The sequence below is a fragment of the Haliotis rufescens genome, unplaced genomic scaffold (genome assembly GCF_023055435.1).
Source record: "Haliotis rufescens isolate VD_foot unplaced genomic scaffold, xgHalRufe1.0.p SCAF_14, whole genome shotgun sequence".
Lineage (NCBI taxonomy): Eukaryota > Metazoa > Mollusca > Gastropoda > Lepetellida > Haliotidae > Haliotis > Haliotis rufescens.
The window spans coordinates 7,260,004-7,276,412 of record NW_025963824.1 but is presented as its reverse complement, the minus strand read 5'-3'; the positions used below and the strand labels follow the sequence as shown (position 1 = coordinate 7,276,412).

Genomic DNA, 16,409 nt, shown 5'->3' with positions numbered 1-16,409 from the left:
AAACTGAAGGAGGACAGTCTCGGGTCTTAATAATGTTGACTAAAGTAACGTATTCCCTATAAGAAGCGCAATGACCCTTATCCTTTGAACAAGCTTCCAACAGAACATGAGGCCCAGCGGTAATAAGAGACCTGGGTGCCGTTGTTCAAAACAACCTTAGCGCTACGACTGTGGTAAGTCTATGTTAAGGTATGGGAGTTGCGAACACCTTAGCGCTAAGATCGCGTTGTTTTCTGAATGGAAAACTTATTCTTAGTACTGATAAACTACGGTGGTAAAACCTTGCTTCTAAGCTTTTATTTTATCCCGTAAGTAGTAATTGACACAAACATCTAACACACCAGTAACTCCTCCAATACCCTCTATTGAAACCACTACCCAAACTAGAGGACGCCCTCCAAAGTAACGAATGGAGTGTCCCCGTGTCCCTCAGAAAAGTAATTGGCCATAATGTTGATTTATCCAGTTGAAGTAATGCCAGACCTTTTGAAAATTAAGGTTAATTACTCCTCCCTAACAGCAGGAGACACTCGCATACTCATCCTCAGTGTTGATCACATCAGATTACACTGGGACAAAAGCATGGGGAGTGGTTTGTGATCATCATTTGGCTGTGAGTATACGACACGTTGAAATCAGATGACCTGCCTTGTGTCAATATTTACATACAACACCTGACGACAAACCTGGATCCTGTTTCAAACCAACTAAGGTATCGGACATCCTAGGGAACGAACTACCTGAATTGATAGTAATCGAACCCGTCTGAACAGAAGTAGCTGACCAGTTCTGACCTGAATTACCCGACTGACCTGACCTGGAAGTACCCTGACCATTCCTAAATTCTCTGGAACTATCTGTCAAGGTTGCAGATATTTGTAACTGATGCACCTTCTGTTCATCCAAATAAGTCTTAATCTCAGAACGCACAAACTGCTTGAAATCTTCCAACCAAATAAGCTGCCAACTCTTGACCAACATCCTTCGACAAACACCACCTATCCGACAACATCACCTTTTCCCAAGCAAGCCCCACACAAGTATAGCCACAGGAACCAGATGCAAGCTTGCTAACATATTAAACTATGTGGAAGTGATCTAGAGACAGATCTATACTTTTTAGCCTACATATACTAAACAGTATCTACATCTTTCATCTTGTCACCCGAGTCATACAAAAAGAAGCACTCCATCTGCATGATTGTATCAAATATGTCTAAAAGGAACATACGACTTGCAGAACTCAAATGATATCTACAATCCCGTGGATACCCGATTGAACTTGTGGAAGAGGGAATGAACAAGGCAACGGCCACAGACAGAAAGACGCGGTTTGACCACCAACATGGCTGACGTGATGGATTCCTGAATACCCCTATAAGACTGACTGTACACCCCTTTAGAGTGACTGTACACCCCTATAAGACTGACTGTACATCCCTGTAAGGATGACTGTACACCCTATAAGACTGTCTGTACACCAATTAAGACTGACTGTACACCCCTTAAGACTGACAGTACACATCTGTGAGGCTGACTGTACACCCATATAAGACTGACTGTACATCCCTGTAAGGCTGACTGTACACCCATGTAAGGCTGACTGTATACCCATATGACTGTCTGTACACCCCTTTAGAGTCACTGTACACCATTAAGACTGACTGTACATCCCTGTAAGACTGACTGTACACCCATCACAAGGGTCTGTCCGGTTGGAAAAACCGAGGCTCTGACCAGGCGCCGGAACGGACCAATCAGCGCGCTACCGACCAACCAGGTAGCAGGGTTTCAGTGCCGCTCTTATAAAAAAAAAGAGCGAAGCCACGCACACCGTCACAGTCCTAGCACTGAATGAGAGATCAACCATGTCGTCTCGATACAACTGTATGAAGTGCCAGAGCAACAGTCAACAATGTCCTCGGATGAGTAAAGTCTATTCGTGGACAGTAGTGGCCTACCCACCTGATGAATCGGAGACGATCTTATCGCAGAGCCCGCACTGGTTAAAGAACAAGTCTCAGGCTATTGCTGCATTACAACGAACTATACAACGCGGAATTGACGTACCCGACTGTTGGAGTGGACCGTATTATTACCTAGTCTCGAGATCAAGGAAAGTAATGTAAAACAGAGACAAACCTTGTCCAGTTTGTTTCAGGGCCACCCCACTCCCCCAAAAGAACGCTTTCATCATTGCTTTGCCTACCACAACAACAAAAACCCTCCTCCTTCCCCCTCCCTCCACCCAGCATGCCCCTCTTTGCCAATCCAATATGGCGGTACTTCCGGTAAGGGAGATAACTCCTGCTGGCTTGGATACCAGGGTACGGGCTATAACTACTTGTGTAGATATTTCATTGCAAGGAAACAAAAGTACATCATATGGTTTCGCCTCAGTTATTATCAGAAATCACTGAAAAATTATATCGCAGAGAATGAACAATCTACACATCTGCACCAACAATGCCGATAAAGGAAGAAACAACAATAATTGATGTTGAGAAATTAAACTTGGATAGGGCGACTACAGCAAATTAAAATATAAACACCTTGCAGGTTGGACAAAACGAAAACCTCTGATTACCATGATAACCCGAGTTTTGTTAAAAATTTCATATTGAGGCCTGTCTTTAACCAGCTGATCAAATAGCCTACAACGTAGATCTACGTTTAAATTTTATTGTATTATCTCGCGAATCAATAATCTTCTCCAAAATATATGAGTCCTCCCCCTCAGACACAAGACTTTGCAAAACAAACTACATCTGGAGGAAGCCTGGGCCGTTTCGAAACAATAGGCGAGGCAGGCCTCAACTCTATGTTCCTGGATGGCCGACCCAAATCAACCCTACACACCAGAGATTCAGAATATTTCAAGATAAGGGAATTATTACAAATATAACATCTAATCAAACTTTTGTCTCGGAAATACAATTATATTATTTTTCATCCGAAAATCACCCCATCATATAAGCTTCTGTTTTTTAGATTACTCAAACATAGTTACAATGTATAACCATAGACAATACCTAACTTTTAAGATCAGATATTGTAAAATACATGCCTATTAATACCTAATTAACAGCCAGATTTAAAACTAATATTTGCCTATATGTTAAACGGTATCTTTGTTACCGTTTAGAATGGGTGAAACAACTTGAGATATCCAATAAATTTGAAACAAGTGAGTGAGTGAGTGGGTGAGTATCGTTTTCAGCAATATTCCAGCAATATCATGGCGGGGGGACACCAGAAATGGGCTTCGCACATTGTACCCATGGGAATCGGACCAGGGTCTTTGGCATGACGAGCGAACACTTTAACCACAAGGCTACCCCACCGCCCCCTTGCAAGTGAGGAATTGGCCATAGACACTGAAACATCTTCACAAAGAGGAAACAGTCGAGGCTGTTCCGTGTGAGGGAGAATGTGTATCCTCCACATTTGTAAGGACATAGAGGAATAACTCTTACAGGCTTATTCTAAATATTTATGAGTTTAACAAATGGATTTACAAGCTTCAGCAGTACAACAGAGACTGCACAGTAGTTCCCTACTGCTTTACTGAGGAATGCTCTGACAATGTGTCTGTGACAACTTCACAGTTGCAAGAGCTGGGTTTCATTATCCACTCTTATAGTCAAAGGTATTCCATCTCAAGATATTGAATTTCTGGGATTGAGTCTGAATTCACTGACATGACAGTTGGACGTACTGAGAGAGGAAGGCATTATCTCTTCACAATGCCTGCTCGGAGCTTCAGACTAAAACCAGAGCCACCGTTGAGGAAGTCGCACATGTTGTTGGCATGCTCGTTAGCAGTTTTCAAGGGGTGACATTTGGACCATTATACTACAGAAATTTATAAATGCTTAAATCTCGACCTTGAAATTAGCAAAAGGCAACTTATGAGCCAAAATGTGTGTCACCTCTGTAATGAGGAATGATCTTGTGTGGTTGATACAAAATAAGGCCAGGGCTCGACAAACAGTTACTGTTGTGCATGAGCCAAAGTGAGAGGCGGTCCTGATTGCACCCAACTGGCCCACTACGCCCTGGTATACGCTACATGTGACTATGGTGATGGACTGCCCGTGTATCTCAAAACGGTGATCTGCATCCCTTGAGGAGACGGATTTTTCCAATGGCATGTCCTTTAGAAAATACAGGAAGCCCTACCACTGCCAAACATTCTGACAAAACTCTAGACATCATCATACAAGTCTTGGAGATAGGCCACACATGCTCATTACACAAGCCATCTCAATGTCAACAAGTGGATGCTTTTCTGAGACACAAATTCCCTTCAAGCCAATGTAAACAATGTTCTGTGCTTTGTTCAAGTAGTGTATAATGACGGTATTAGTTATACATGCCCTACTCTTCCCACCTATTTATGGTTTTCTTTTTTTGTCCCCCTCACGACCGTCCGTCCGTACGTCCGTACGTCCGTCCCACCTGTTTGTTGCCGCGATATCTCAAGAACTAAACACTGGATTGTCTTCATATTTGGAACTATGGTGTATATACAGACTCCGCAGACACCAGTCGGTTTTGGTGACCTTGATCCCATTTTCAAGGTCACAGCAGGCAAATCTGTTTTTGGAGTTGGAAAACGGTGTTGCCGCGATATCTCAAGAACTAAACACTGGATTGCCTTCATATTTGGAACTATGGTGTATATACAGACTCCGCAGACATCAGTCGGTTTTGGTGACCTTGATCCCATTTTCAAGGTCACAGCAGGCAAATCTGCTTTTGGAGTTGGAAAACGCTGTTGCCGCGATATCTCAAGAACTAATCGCTGGATTGTCTTCATATTTGGAACTATGGTGTATATACAGACTCCGCAGACACCAGTCGGTTTTGGTGACCTTGATCCCATTTTCAAGGTCACAGCAGGCAAATCTGCTTTTGGAGTTGGAAAACGCTGTTGCCGCGATATCTCAAGAACTAAACACTGGATTGCCTTCATATTTGGAACTATGGTGTATATACAGACACCGCATACACCAGTCGGTTTTGGTGACCTTGATCCCATTTTCAAGGTCACAGCAGGCAAATCTGTTTTTTGGAGTTGGAAAACGGTGTTGCGCAATGTCTCAAGAACTAATCGCTGGATTGTCTTCATATTTGGTACTATGGTGTATATACAGGCGGGGGACATTTCGTCACTTTGTGACAAATACTTGTTTAAAAGGGTGACAATCTTGTGTTACAGACTGACGGAAAATAGCAGTGGACAATCTCGTGCAAACATTCAGCATGCATGTGACGTAACAGAATCCCATACAAACTTCAACTTACAGGAGAACAATTCGTGTCGTATTATTATAGCGTGAGTTTCATTATATCCCTTCACTGAGCTGTTGCAAAAGGGCCACTTAGTGCGTTTCTTTATTAGCTACCGTCTGTGCACAAGAATATAACAAGGGCGAATACTATGACATTGTTTGGTCAATATGTTAGATATGGATTGCATCAGCATTGATCCTACTCTACTAGTATTTCGCTACTGAGCTTGCAGCATCTATGAGGTCACGATTGGAAATGTATAGGCTGTATATTTTGGTGACGGTTATCTTCACAATTTGGAATAAGGATGAATGTGTGGCACTGACGGTGGCTGAGGTATGTTTGTTATCTGTATTTTTATCCCCCGCCGCGCGAAAGCGCGAAGCGGGGGATATAGTATTCACGACCGTCCGTACGTCCGTCCGTCCGTCCGTCCGTCCGTACGTCCCACCTGTTTGTTGCCGCGATATCTCAAGAACTAAACACTGGATTGTCTTCATATTTGGAACTATGGTGTATATACAGACTCCGCAGACACCAGTCGGTTTTGGTGACCTTGATCCCATTTTCAAGGTCACAGCAGGCAAATCTGTTTTTGGAGTTGGAAAACGGTGTTGCCGCGATATCTCAAGAACTAAACACTGGATTGTCTTCATATTTGGAACTATGGTGTATATACAGACTCCGCAGACACCAGTCGGTTTTGGTGACCTTGATCCCATTTTCGAGGTCACAGCAGGCAAATCTGCTTTTGGAGTTGGAAAACGCTGTTGCCGCGATATCTCAAGAACTAAACACTGGATTGCCTTCATATTTGGAACTATGGTGTATATACAGACACCGCATACACCAGTCGGTTTTGGTGACCTTGATCCCATTTTCAAGGTCACAGCAGGCAAATCTGTTTTTTGGAGTTGGAAAACGGTGTTGCGCAATGTCTCAAGAACTAATCGCTGGATTGTCTTCATATTTGGTACTATGGTGTATATACAGGCGGGGGACATTTCGTCAGTTTGTGACAAATACTTGTTTAAAAGGGTGACAATCTTGTGTTACAGACTGACGGAAAATAGCAGTGGACAATCTCGTGCAAACATTCAGCATGCATGTGACGTAACAGAATCCCATACAAACTTCAACTTACAGGAGAACAATTCGTGTCGTATTATTATAGCGTGAGTTTCATTATATCCCTTCACTGAGCTGTTGCAAAAGGGCCACTTAGTGCGTTTCTTTATTAGCTACCGGCTGTGCACAAGAATATAACAAGGGCGAATACCATGACATTGTTTGGTCAATATGTTAGATATGGATTGCATCAGCATTGATCCTACTCTACTAGTATTTCGCAACTGAGCTTGCAGCATCTTTGAGGTCACGATTGGAAATGTATAGGCTGTATATTTTGGTGACGGTTATCTTCACAATTTGGAATAAGGATGAATGTGTGGCACTGACGGTGGCTGAGGTATGTTTGTTATCTGTATTTTTATGTTTGCATTGACTTCAGTGATGTGAGCATGAGATGTGGATGAGTGAAATTCCCCTGCACAGTAAACAGTGTTTACTTTGTTTAAAGAAGAAGTACCTTGTTGAGAGAATTTTCGGAATTAATTGAGGGTTTAATCTATATTCCTATCACATCCGAGGGACTACTTATATATAGAGGTTGAAACCGTACTCATCAATGATATTAATATGAGAGACAATGAGCATATTCCAAGGGGAACATGGCAGAATCTGCAGAGTGTCATTTTAATTACGGAATAAATGACGAGTGGGAGTTGTTTATCGTGCAGGAAAACACTGTGTTTTGGATGTGATCGTTTCGACCATAGCGTATATCTGCTTAGCCCAGCTACATCTATGGGGAACAACTCACTAGGCACTTCCCTCTAAAACTATAACGTCGTCCAATTTAGACGTCATCAAGTTGCGAATCTCGAATCTCCAGAAATGACGTCATGATAGAACAATATTTTATCATGAAATAAACCACTCTTCGTTTTTTTTTTGCGATTTATCGCCTAAGTATCTTATATTTCATATTCAACATTACCGTCTTTCATTTCAAAGATCCTACAATTACCGTGATATGTACAGATATTTCTTTCTGTAAAACTATATCCACATCGAAACTGATAACTTGAATCGGAACTGGAGTAATACACATTTTATCGTTATCTGTTTCTCCTCCCAGCATACCAGACAGCAGATTAAGGAAGCAAGGGCAGCTATCCGACGATCAGACATGTCGCCTTTATACCTTCGCATAGCTCGCCTTTACACGATATAAAGATGCTAAAAATCGTTCCGTTCATAAACATCCCTACCAGAGCATCCTTCAAGGAGAACATTGCAGAATCTTCTGATTGCCATTATAACTAGTTGCAATATAACCCTATTTCACATCGTCCTACAACTACTGTGTTTTGTGCTCATGTTTCGTCCTGTAAAACTGATTACTTGAATCTGAACTTAGCTTGACCTGAAGTATTACAAGTATTATCCTTGTCTTTCTTCCTCCCAGCATTCAAGACAGCAGATCAAGGAAGCAAGGGCAGCTATCCGACGATCCGACATGTCGCCTTCATACCTTCGCGTTACACACCTTGGACATCCGATTGGTAGTGTATTTCATTGCAGTAGCTTGGTTTTGTGGTGTACGCTTCCCAACGTTTTTCTGTGACAACTGAAACTATACCTATGTTGTGCCTACTGAATAAACGAATACTTTATTCGGTAAAGGGTTCACAGTATTACATAACAGCATAAGTGGTAGCGTCAAAACTTTAGGGGAATGTTTAATTCACCAAGCAATGAAGTGATAAGCTATGTTCAGCCTGTACCTGTGTCGTAACTACTGTAATTATAGATGTGCCACCATAATTGTATTTATGCTTGTTCCGAAATGCTACCACGTATTTTCCAGTAACATTATGGTATAGGTTTTGCTAGAAATCTTATTTATTTGGGTACTTGTACTATTGTTGAACATATATCAGTATATCAAAACATGCATCTTCCTACTGTCTTCCAAAAGACAAACACGAGACTTTCCATTGAGAGTTTTTTGGAGACGAATACGATTTTGCCCCACTGAACTTATAGCGTTGTGTAGGACTATTTACTTTATTAATTTATTCAAGTACTATTTTCAACTCTTTGCAATCATGACTCTAAAAGACTTATTGTCCTGTGTCCACGGATTTGAAAACGTTATGACACAAGGCACGCGCAGATAATCATGTTACATCATTAGCATGATAAACAAGCCTCCATCGTATATCAACTGATGAGTGAGTTGGGTTTAACGCTGCTTTTAACAGTATTCCAATTATACCACGGCGTGTCAACTTAATGTGAGAGGAAAGCCCGAAGTGATGCAGGTTTCAGACGTTTATCAGTTCGGTGAAACCCACGAGCACGGGTATGGTGTTGACAAACCTAGAAACATAATCGGGGCGAACCGGGATTCGAACCCACAATCATAGGTTTCTGGCATGCCCAAGGGACACAACTCTGCACAGCGAATCGCGGCGCCTTAGACGAGTGGGCCTCCCGTGACCCCTATCAATTGATGAAGTAACATTTAATGTTACACTACAGTTGATTGTTTGTCCTCAGGAAGGGGGATAGTTGCTGGCAAGGATTTCACCCCAGGCGATTTCATTACCTACTACCATGGTAAATATTGTGTAAGGGAGCCAATAATAGACGAGTACACCTTTGAACTGGCTTGCGACGGTCGCACCTTTTGGTAAGCATCGGAGTTGTCTTTCCCCTCTGAAAACTAGTAATACAAATCTCAGTTTAAAATGCCCCTAGATGGATTGTATCAAAGCAAGGCAGTTTAATGCACCAGCTCTACATTATATAATGAAAAGAAGGCCTAATCCTACAGCGTCTCAGATCATGTGTTTCGATTTGTTATCTAAATATCCGATGCAAAAGTGTATAAATGTATTGTCCGGCTTAAGATATTTTTTGCATTTTCATATTCAAATTGATGCTGCCACAACTCATTTACCACGCTATTACTGTTTGCGTGTTTTCTTATTGGACGGATCAATGCTTCCTTATATCATTTTTCAAGCTGTAATATTTTATGTATATTCATATTTAAAGGATCGATGCTTCCCAAGAAGATGGATCCTATGGTCGTCTCATGAATGATGAGTGGCGTAACCCAAATGCGATGGCAAGATTACTTTTTGCGGACGGGCGACCTCACATTGCCTACTTCGCTCACAGATTCATCAAAACTGGTCAAGAAATTCGTTTTAACTATAATGATAATAGTGATTTTCCATGGCGACAGGTAATTTGTGGCTTTTTTGTGAGCAAATTAATATTTTCACTGTTGAGGTGTATGGAAAAATTATTTTGGAAAGAAAACAATCATTAATAGCATTTAACGTTTAAAAATACATTACCGCATGTACATTAAACTTACATTTTAAAAAAACCTAATGTCTAATAATTATAAATGTGCTATTTCTTTAAAGGCGTCCTCATTGTCGTGTTTCTCATCTCTCGCCGCATGCAAAATTCCCTCCCGCCGAAAGAATACAAATATTATATATTCCTAAATTTCTCGCCGTCCATCAGCATTTCTATCTCGATTCTTGAAAACAAGTATCAAGTTTATAATTAAAGCGTGTTTTGAAACCCACCGTCGTATATATGAAGGGCAGTATGCGTTCTTAAACTGAACAGTTGGAACTTGAAATGGAAGCAACTCTTTGCTACATTTTTTTGTGTGTTTTGTCAAATGGAATTCGCTTCCACACTAGTTCACGTATAAAGCAGGGAGTGGTGTTGATGTTTGAGAAAGCCCCTGCGACTGGGTCTGGCAATCACACAGGCGGGCCTGTCATATTTTGTGAAGTTCGAGGGTGGTGCTACCTTGTCCGTCAAAGTAGACATAACTTGTTACCAATTTTGAAACCCTCCGGTCTACTACCTTTGGTGATTCCCTGAGCGATAAGAGAGTTAAAGTGACTTTGTACCTCAAACAGCTTGCCTCTGAACCATCACATCCTGTCCAAGTTTCCCTTCATCATCCTGTATGCCTGGTTTACTTGCAGTGAGCCAATTTGATAACATTTACTATTATTTCGTCTATTTGTACATATATTTTGTTATTCCGTACTTCATACAAATATATATAATCGAAACCGTCAGGGTAGTCAAAACTTTCTCACTGTTAAACTATAGACAAGTGCGTACTTTGATCTACTGTCTCATTACAAGAAGATACTAGACATTCTGATTTAAATATTTCTTTGCAGAAACCTAAGTTGAATCAGTGCTTTTTTTAATAAATATTTTTTTTCCATTAAGTTGACCGTCGTTGTCCTATTTTCGTTCATCTGTGAAATTCGGGGAAACGATTGATATAAATTTCCATGAAAATATGGTAGGAATTTATTGTATGAATGCTTTTCAAATATGAAATCGGCTCCCCTTTGGAAGGGATATTTTGCATTTCTTTGTTCTAAAATTTAAACTTTATTGAATTAGGGAGAATTTAATCAATATAAACATATTTAATGATCTATCAAGATCTAAACCCGTGTAAAAAACTTTTCAAGACAAAAGTATCCGGTTTCAGTTCGCCCGAGACTTCATGTCAGACGATAGATATTTGTTTTAAAATTATGATGATTTCTGAACTGATTCGAACTTGTTTTTTTTGCAGTTATAATGACTTGAAATAGGCCAAGGGAAAGAATGTTTTTAATTACAATATGACTTCATGTGTTTGTTGTTTTATATCTGCATGTGCTTTCCTCTTAGATCCTTTTCCGAAATGTTTTTACGTTGAGTATTTTCGGTTTCAACTTGCGCTCAATAGTAGACCAGACATATTTTTAATCTAATATTTGGCACACATCGTCAAAACCCTTTTGTTTCACATTGTTAGCTTTGACCACCTTCAGCCATAGGGAACCTCCTATTTTACTTGTTTTTTAAATTTTTGCTCATCCGCCACTCATCCCCCTCCCCGGCAACCCTTGGCGACGAGAAACACAAACATATGTAAGGAATCCCTAAGGAAGGGACCCGTGAAGATTCCGGGGTAGAATAGGTCTTCAGCAACCCATGCTTGCCGTAAAAGGCGACTATGCTTGTCGTAAAAAGCGACTAACGGGATCGGGTGGTCAGGCTCTCTGACTCGGTTGATGAATGTCATCGCTCTCAATTGCGTGGATCGATGCTCATGATATCAATCACTGGATTGTCTGGTCCAGACTCGATTATTTACAGACCGCCGTCATATAGCTGTAATATTGCTGAGTGCGGCGTTAAACAACAAACCGACCAACCGACCCTAAGGAAGGCCAGTTTATGTATGTTTATACAGTTACATAAGTGGCCACACGCTTTCGTTTTCCGTACGTTAGCAATTGGTGGATTAACGTAAAATGGGAATTGCTTGAAATGTTGTTTGATATACAACACTTTTTATTTAGATGTTAGTCTGTAATAACAGTTACTTCATACCAGCGTCAGCTGGACTATATCCTTAAAAACCCGCGATGGCCCGAGTTACACATATAATGTAATAACATACCAGCAACCCTCTTAATACCATTGTGTAGTTGGATGTGTGAGGTTCAGTCATCATCAGCTCATAACAAAGGCTATAAAGGAAGCATTGGACTTGTGGCTTATTTGGTTATCGTCACAAAATGAAGTAGCAATTGAGAAGTGTCACTGTAGGATTCACCGTAGACCGCATACCAAATTATCCCTCCGCTTGTAGTGTGAACATCATGACCGTCAGTGACCAAGTTTTTTTATAATTAACATACCCCCTTAAAAAAAAAGAAACGCGCTGGTAGAGGCAGATTGTTAGTAAAATTATTGTACCTAATAAAGTCGATATATGTAATTTGATATCATAGAAAAAAATATGAAATTTTGGAGCTCGATAGTCACATGTTGTCGTTGGACACAGGCATTGAAAACTGTTCATTGTCATGTCACAGAAGGTTGCGCTGAACTCAGTATCTCGTGTGACCGCCCCGGGCAGCAATCACGGCTCTGCATCTCCTCGGCACTGACTGGATAAGTGTACGAATTCTGCGCCATTCTGCTTCTAACGCATTATGAAGGTAGTCTACCGTGACACCAGCTGTGTTTGTTGGAGCGTTGTCCTGTTGAAACAGCTCCCTCTGGCGATCAATGATTGGAAGAAGGTGAATTTTATTCATGTAGCGAATTGCTGTCAAATGTCCCTGAACCACAACCAAGTCAGATCTCGTGGTGTAGGATATGACACTACCGCCAGCGAAATTGTCGAATTCACGTACACAATTTTGGCCAAAACGATCATTTCGACGACGATAAACACGTTGTCTTCCATCTCGCCGGTGAAGAGAAAATCTCGATTCATCGCTTAACCACACTCATCTCAAGTTTCTTAAATTCCAAGGCTGAAAGGTATGGCACCAACGCATGCGTCGCTGTCGATGTATCTGTTGCAAAACAGGGACGATAACTGGTCATCTGGATTAGTCTGCAGTGGAATTGAACTGTGTGTATCGGCCCCAAAGGCGGCAAATTGTGCTGTGGTGGACGTTGAAGTGGCGTGCAACAGAAGACTGCGATTCCCCTCTTTGGATACGTCCTGCGGCGATGTTCGTATCGGCAGCGCCGAGTCGCAGCATTTTCCAACTTGAAAAAATGTTGACAATTGAATGACTTAAAAGGCTTATGCTTGCCTTTTTAAAGCCACTACCACGAGTTACGAATGCCATAAGTTGCACGTGTATTTTGCTTTACTGTTTTCCTCAATGACATTTTTTAACAAGTGTGAAAACAGTACCGTTTAAGACATTGACAATGGCTGCGTTTGAAAGGACCGTTGGTCGAATATCAGGCCACCAAAGCTTCCAATAACATACATCTAATTTATATACCGGATTTGTTGTGCAGTCAGATTCAATGAACTACATGTATACTACCTGTGCGTTTCTTTTTTTGAAGAGTGTAAATGAGGTTCAACTTTTGATATCGACCAACATCGCAGTAAGGGTCACGACTGTCACCTTTTCCTCCCAATGCTCGTCGAGATAATTAGTGGATGTTTGTCGAAGGAGTGTCTTATCCGAACTAAAGCAAGCTCATGCATGTAGAATATGCTTGGCAACAATAAGAGTCAGTGAGTTTCATTTAACACTTTAAGCAGTATTCCAGTTTAGTCAGGACGTGTCAGCTCAATGTTCGGTAAAAACTTCGGTAAAACCCGCGTTTACGGGTATGGTGCTGACAAACCTGGAAACATAATAGGGGCAAACCGGGATTCGAACCAACGATTATAGGGTTCTGGCGATTCCACGGGAGACACAACTCTACAAGTTACAATACCATGTACAAAAAGGTGAAAGTCTCAATATATATAATTGATTAACTATGGATTAATACCGCGTTGCGTTGTTGCGTTTAATTTTCACATGTACTTTCGTACATTTGTATTTGTTTTACATAATATTATCTGTTAATATTTTATAATTATTATTTTAATATTTCAGCCATCGAAAGTGCAAACCAATCTTTGTTTTCAAAGGACATGGTTGGACCTCCTCCAGACGACCTTTTTGCCGGTTTGCAAAATGGATAAAGAATTGTAATTTTCCATATTTGTTTACTGTATTATTAAATCAGTTCAACACTGAAATATTTCGTTCTTAGTGTCGTTGTTCTGCTTCAGTGTATGAATGTCCAATGTCGGTGTACTTTTTTCAGCACCGACTGCAATACCTATAAATACGACCTACAAGTTCTACACGAGATAACGCTTGATCTCATTCATTCGGAGACATCGCTACATTGGTTGGTTGGTTGGTTGTTTTACGCCGCACTCAGCAATATTACAGCTATATGACGGAGGTCTGTAAATAATCGAGTCTGGACCAGACAATCCAGTGATTGATATCATGAGCATCGATCCACCCAATTTGGATCGATGTCGTGCTTCAACCAAGTCAGCGAGCCTGACCACCCGATGCAGTTATTTGCCTCTTACGACAATCATAGTCGCCTTAAGCTTTTACCATCTTCCCGAGGCAAGAGAGTTAACTGACTTTAAAGGTCCTGTTTCCATCCTTGCCGAATTAGGCTGGAATTCCTGGGCTCGATCGTAGCGCCACCAGTGACTATTACGAGTTATGTCCCGCCATGCCTCTTCTATGGACCAATCAGATTCCACCTCTCGTATCACTTGCTTTTGCTTCACACAAAATGGCGGCTTACAGTAAAGACGATCTGATCAAAAATCAAGATCTATATTGTGATAAAACGGGTCTTACATCGCGAAGTTCATCAAATCACTTGAGCACCTTGATTAAAAACATGAAAAGATTTGGAAAATATCTGTTTACAACGAGTTGGCGGTGTACATGCTTTGCAAACTCTGCAATCAATCGAAATCTGCATTTCAGTTTCCGAACCGGATTTCGATTTCATTGCGCGATTTTGATTGGACTATGCATAGACTCGTTAGTCCAGCCAAAATCTAACTCCATAATACCAGCCTTGTTCGGCAAGGGTGGAAACATTCGTCACCACTCGCCCCTTTCCGTAACCTTTAAGAAGACTCGTCCCCCTATCGATGAATGTTATGTGTGAAAATACGACAAACCAATCAGAATGCGCGTATGGCTTCACGTTCTTCATCAAAGAATCCCACAGCAATAATTTTTGATTTTACATTTGTCTTGCATCTAAAAATATACCCAAGACACAGTTAAATGTGTTCAATCATACCGTATACTTCCGCACATTCCGATGTGCTTTAAATTGCATTTGAAATATATATAATATATGGGGAAATATATGTGAAGCATTACGCAACGAGTTGACATTTGTTTTAGGTGTGCCCGTTTGCGCCAAGACGGAACCCGGTCGCAAAAATGGCCATGAGAGGGGCACGAGTCGCTATTCGGCTTGTCCCGGAATAACACGAGTTGGTCACGAATGGGGTGGAAACTGGACTTTTATAGTCAGTTAACTCTCTTGCCTCGGGAAAATGCCCTTTACGGCAAGAATGGGTCGTTGAAGACCTATTCTATCCCGGATCTTCACGGGTCACATCGCTACATTGAGATTGCAGCTTTGCTGATCATTGTGACGTTTCGGTTACCGTGATGTAACAAATGACGTCCCTAATACCTGTCATTGAGCTTGTTAGCTGTATATTGTACACTTAAGACACAAGTTAGTACAAGTTTAAACTGAAACAGATTGAAGTATGATTTTTTAACGATTATAAATATATAATGATGACAGTAACGATTTTAAATAATTCTGCTCAGATATATTTAGATATATTTAGATACCCAAATATGTTATGAGTTACTGGACTTCCTTGGGGCCCGGGGCAGAATGTGTCCTCGGCACCCCATGGCTTGTCGTAAGAGGCGACATAATTGGGTAGAGCGTTTGTCGTGGCTTGCGTCCCTATGTCGGTGAGGTGAAATGGGGTTTAACGTCGCGTCGAAGATTATTGCACTTATAATTATATTGAGACGTGCATGCAAGTGTGTATGTGGCTGCTTGTACTAGTCCGGACGGATGACGATTTATAGTGCTAACCCACTGAGATACCATGCCGCAGTTTGACATGAATACCCCACTAAGACACCGTATACTGACTCCGAGCCGACGAGTCCTTGTTTTAGTCCCTTAATGCCGAGCGCCGGACAGGATGACAACAAGTACCATCTTTTAACGTCTTTTGGTATGACGCGGTCGGGGTTCGAACCCCGGGACTTCCGCTTCCCAGGCGGACGCTCTACCACTAGACCACGGGGCGGTCATGTCGGTGGAAGAAGGTAATTTGGTGGTTGAGGGCACTGGACCCAGGAACAGTGTTCAATACCCCATTCGCCGTACAACATAAAGTTTGGACTTATGCTTTTCAGTCCAGTAACTAATTAAGAAATTTTAGATGAACCCTTTCTATAATAGTTAGATTCTCGTATCCCCAGATCTCGACACCATATAATAGTATAGGGACGACGATTTCATCAAATGCAGATAAGAGGCAATCTAATGGCAAAGTAACATTTCGGGGCTTCATGAGTAGGCTGAACATGGCT

General features: G+C 41.3%; 1 protein-coding gene across 2 annotated transcripts; it reads left to right on the top strand.

Moving 5' to 3' along the window:
- Positions 1-5,545: 5,545 nt before the first annotated feature.
- On the top strand, positions 5,546-13,992 carry LOC125379340 (N-lysine methyltransferase KMT5A-like). 2 transcript variants are annotated; one of them, XM_048395714.1, is made up of 5 exons: positions 5,546-5,634; positions 7,829-7,925; positions 8,926-9,058; positions 9,427-9,619; positions 13,842-13,992. In XM_048395714.1, the coding sequence occupies exons 1-5, from the start codon at positions 5,554-5,556 to the stop codon at positions 13,938-13,940; spliced, it is 603 nt and encodes a 200-aa protein (XP_048251671.1). In that variant the 5' UTR covers positions 5,546-5,553; the 3' UTR covers positions 13,941-13,992. The 2 variants fall into 2 exon arrangements, with proteins under 2 accessions (XP_048251671.1, XP_048251670.1); XM_048395713.1 differs by lacking the exon at positions 5,546-5,634 and adding an exon at positions 6,361-6,766.
- Positions 13,993-16,409: the final 2,417 nt, after the last annotated feature.

Coding starts and splice junctions, on each gene's coding strand:
- LOC125379340 (XM_048395714.1), top strand. CDS start 5,554: ATGTATAGGCTGTATATTTTGGTGACGGTTATCTTCACAATTTGGAAT. Junction 7,926..8,925: donor ACACCTTGGACATCCGATTG/GTAGTGTATTTC, acceptor GTTTGTCCTCAG/GAAGGGGGATAGTTGCTGGC. Junction 9,620..13,841: donor GTGATTTTCCATGGCGACAG/GTAATTTGTGGC, acceptor TTAATATTTCAG/CCATCGAAAGTGCAAACCAA.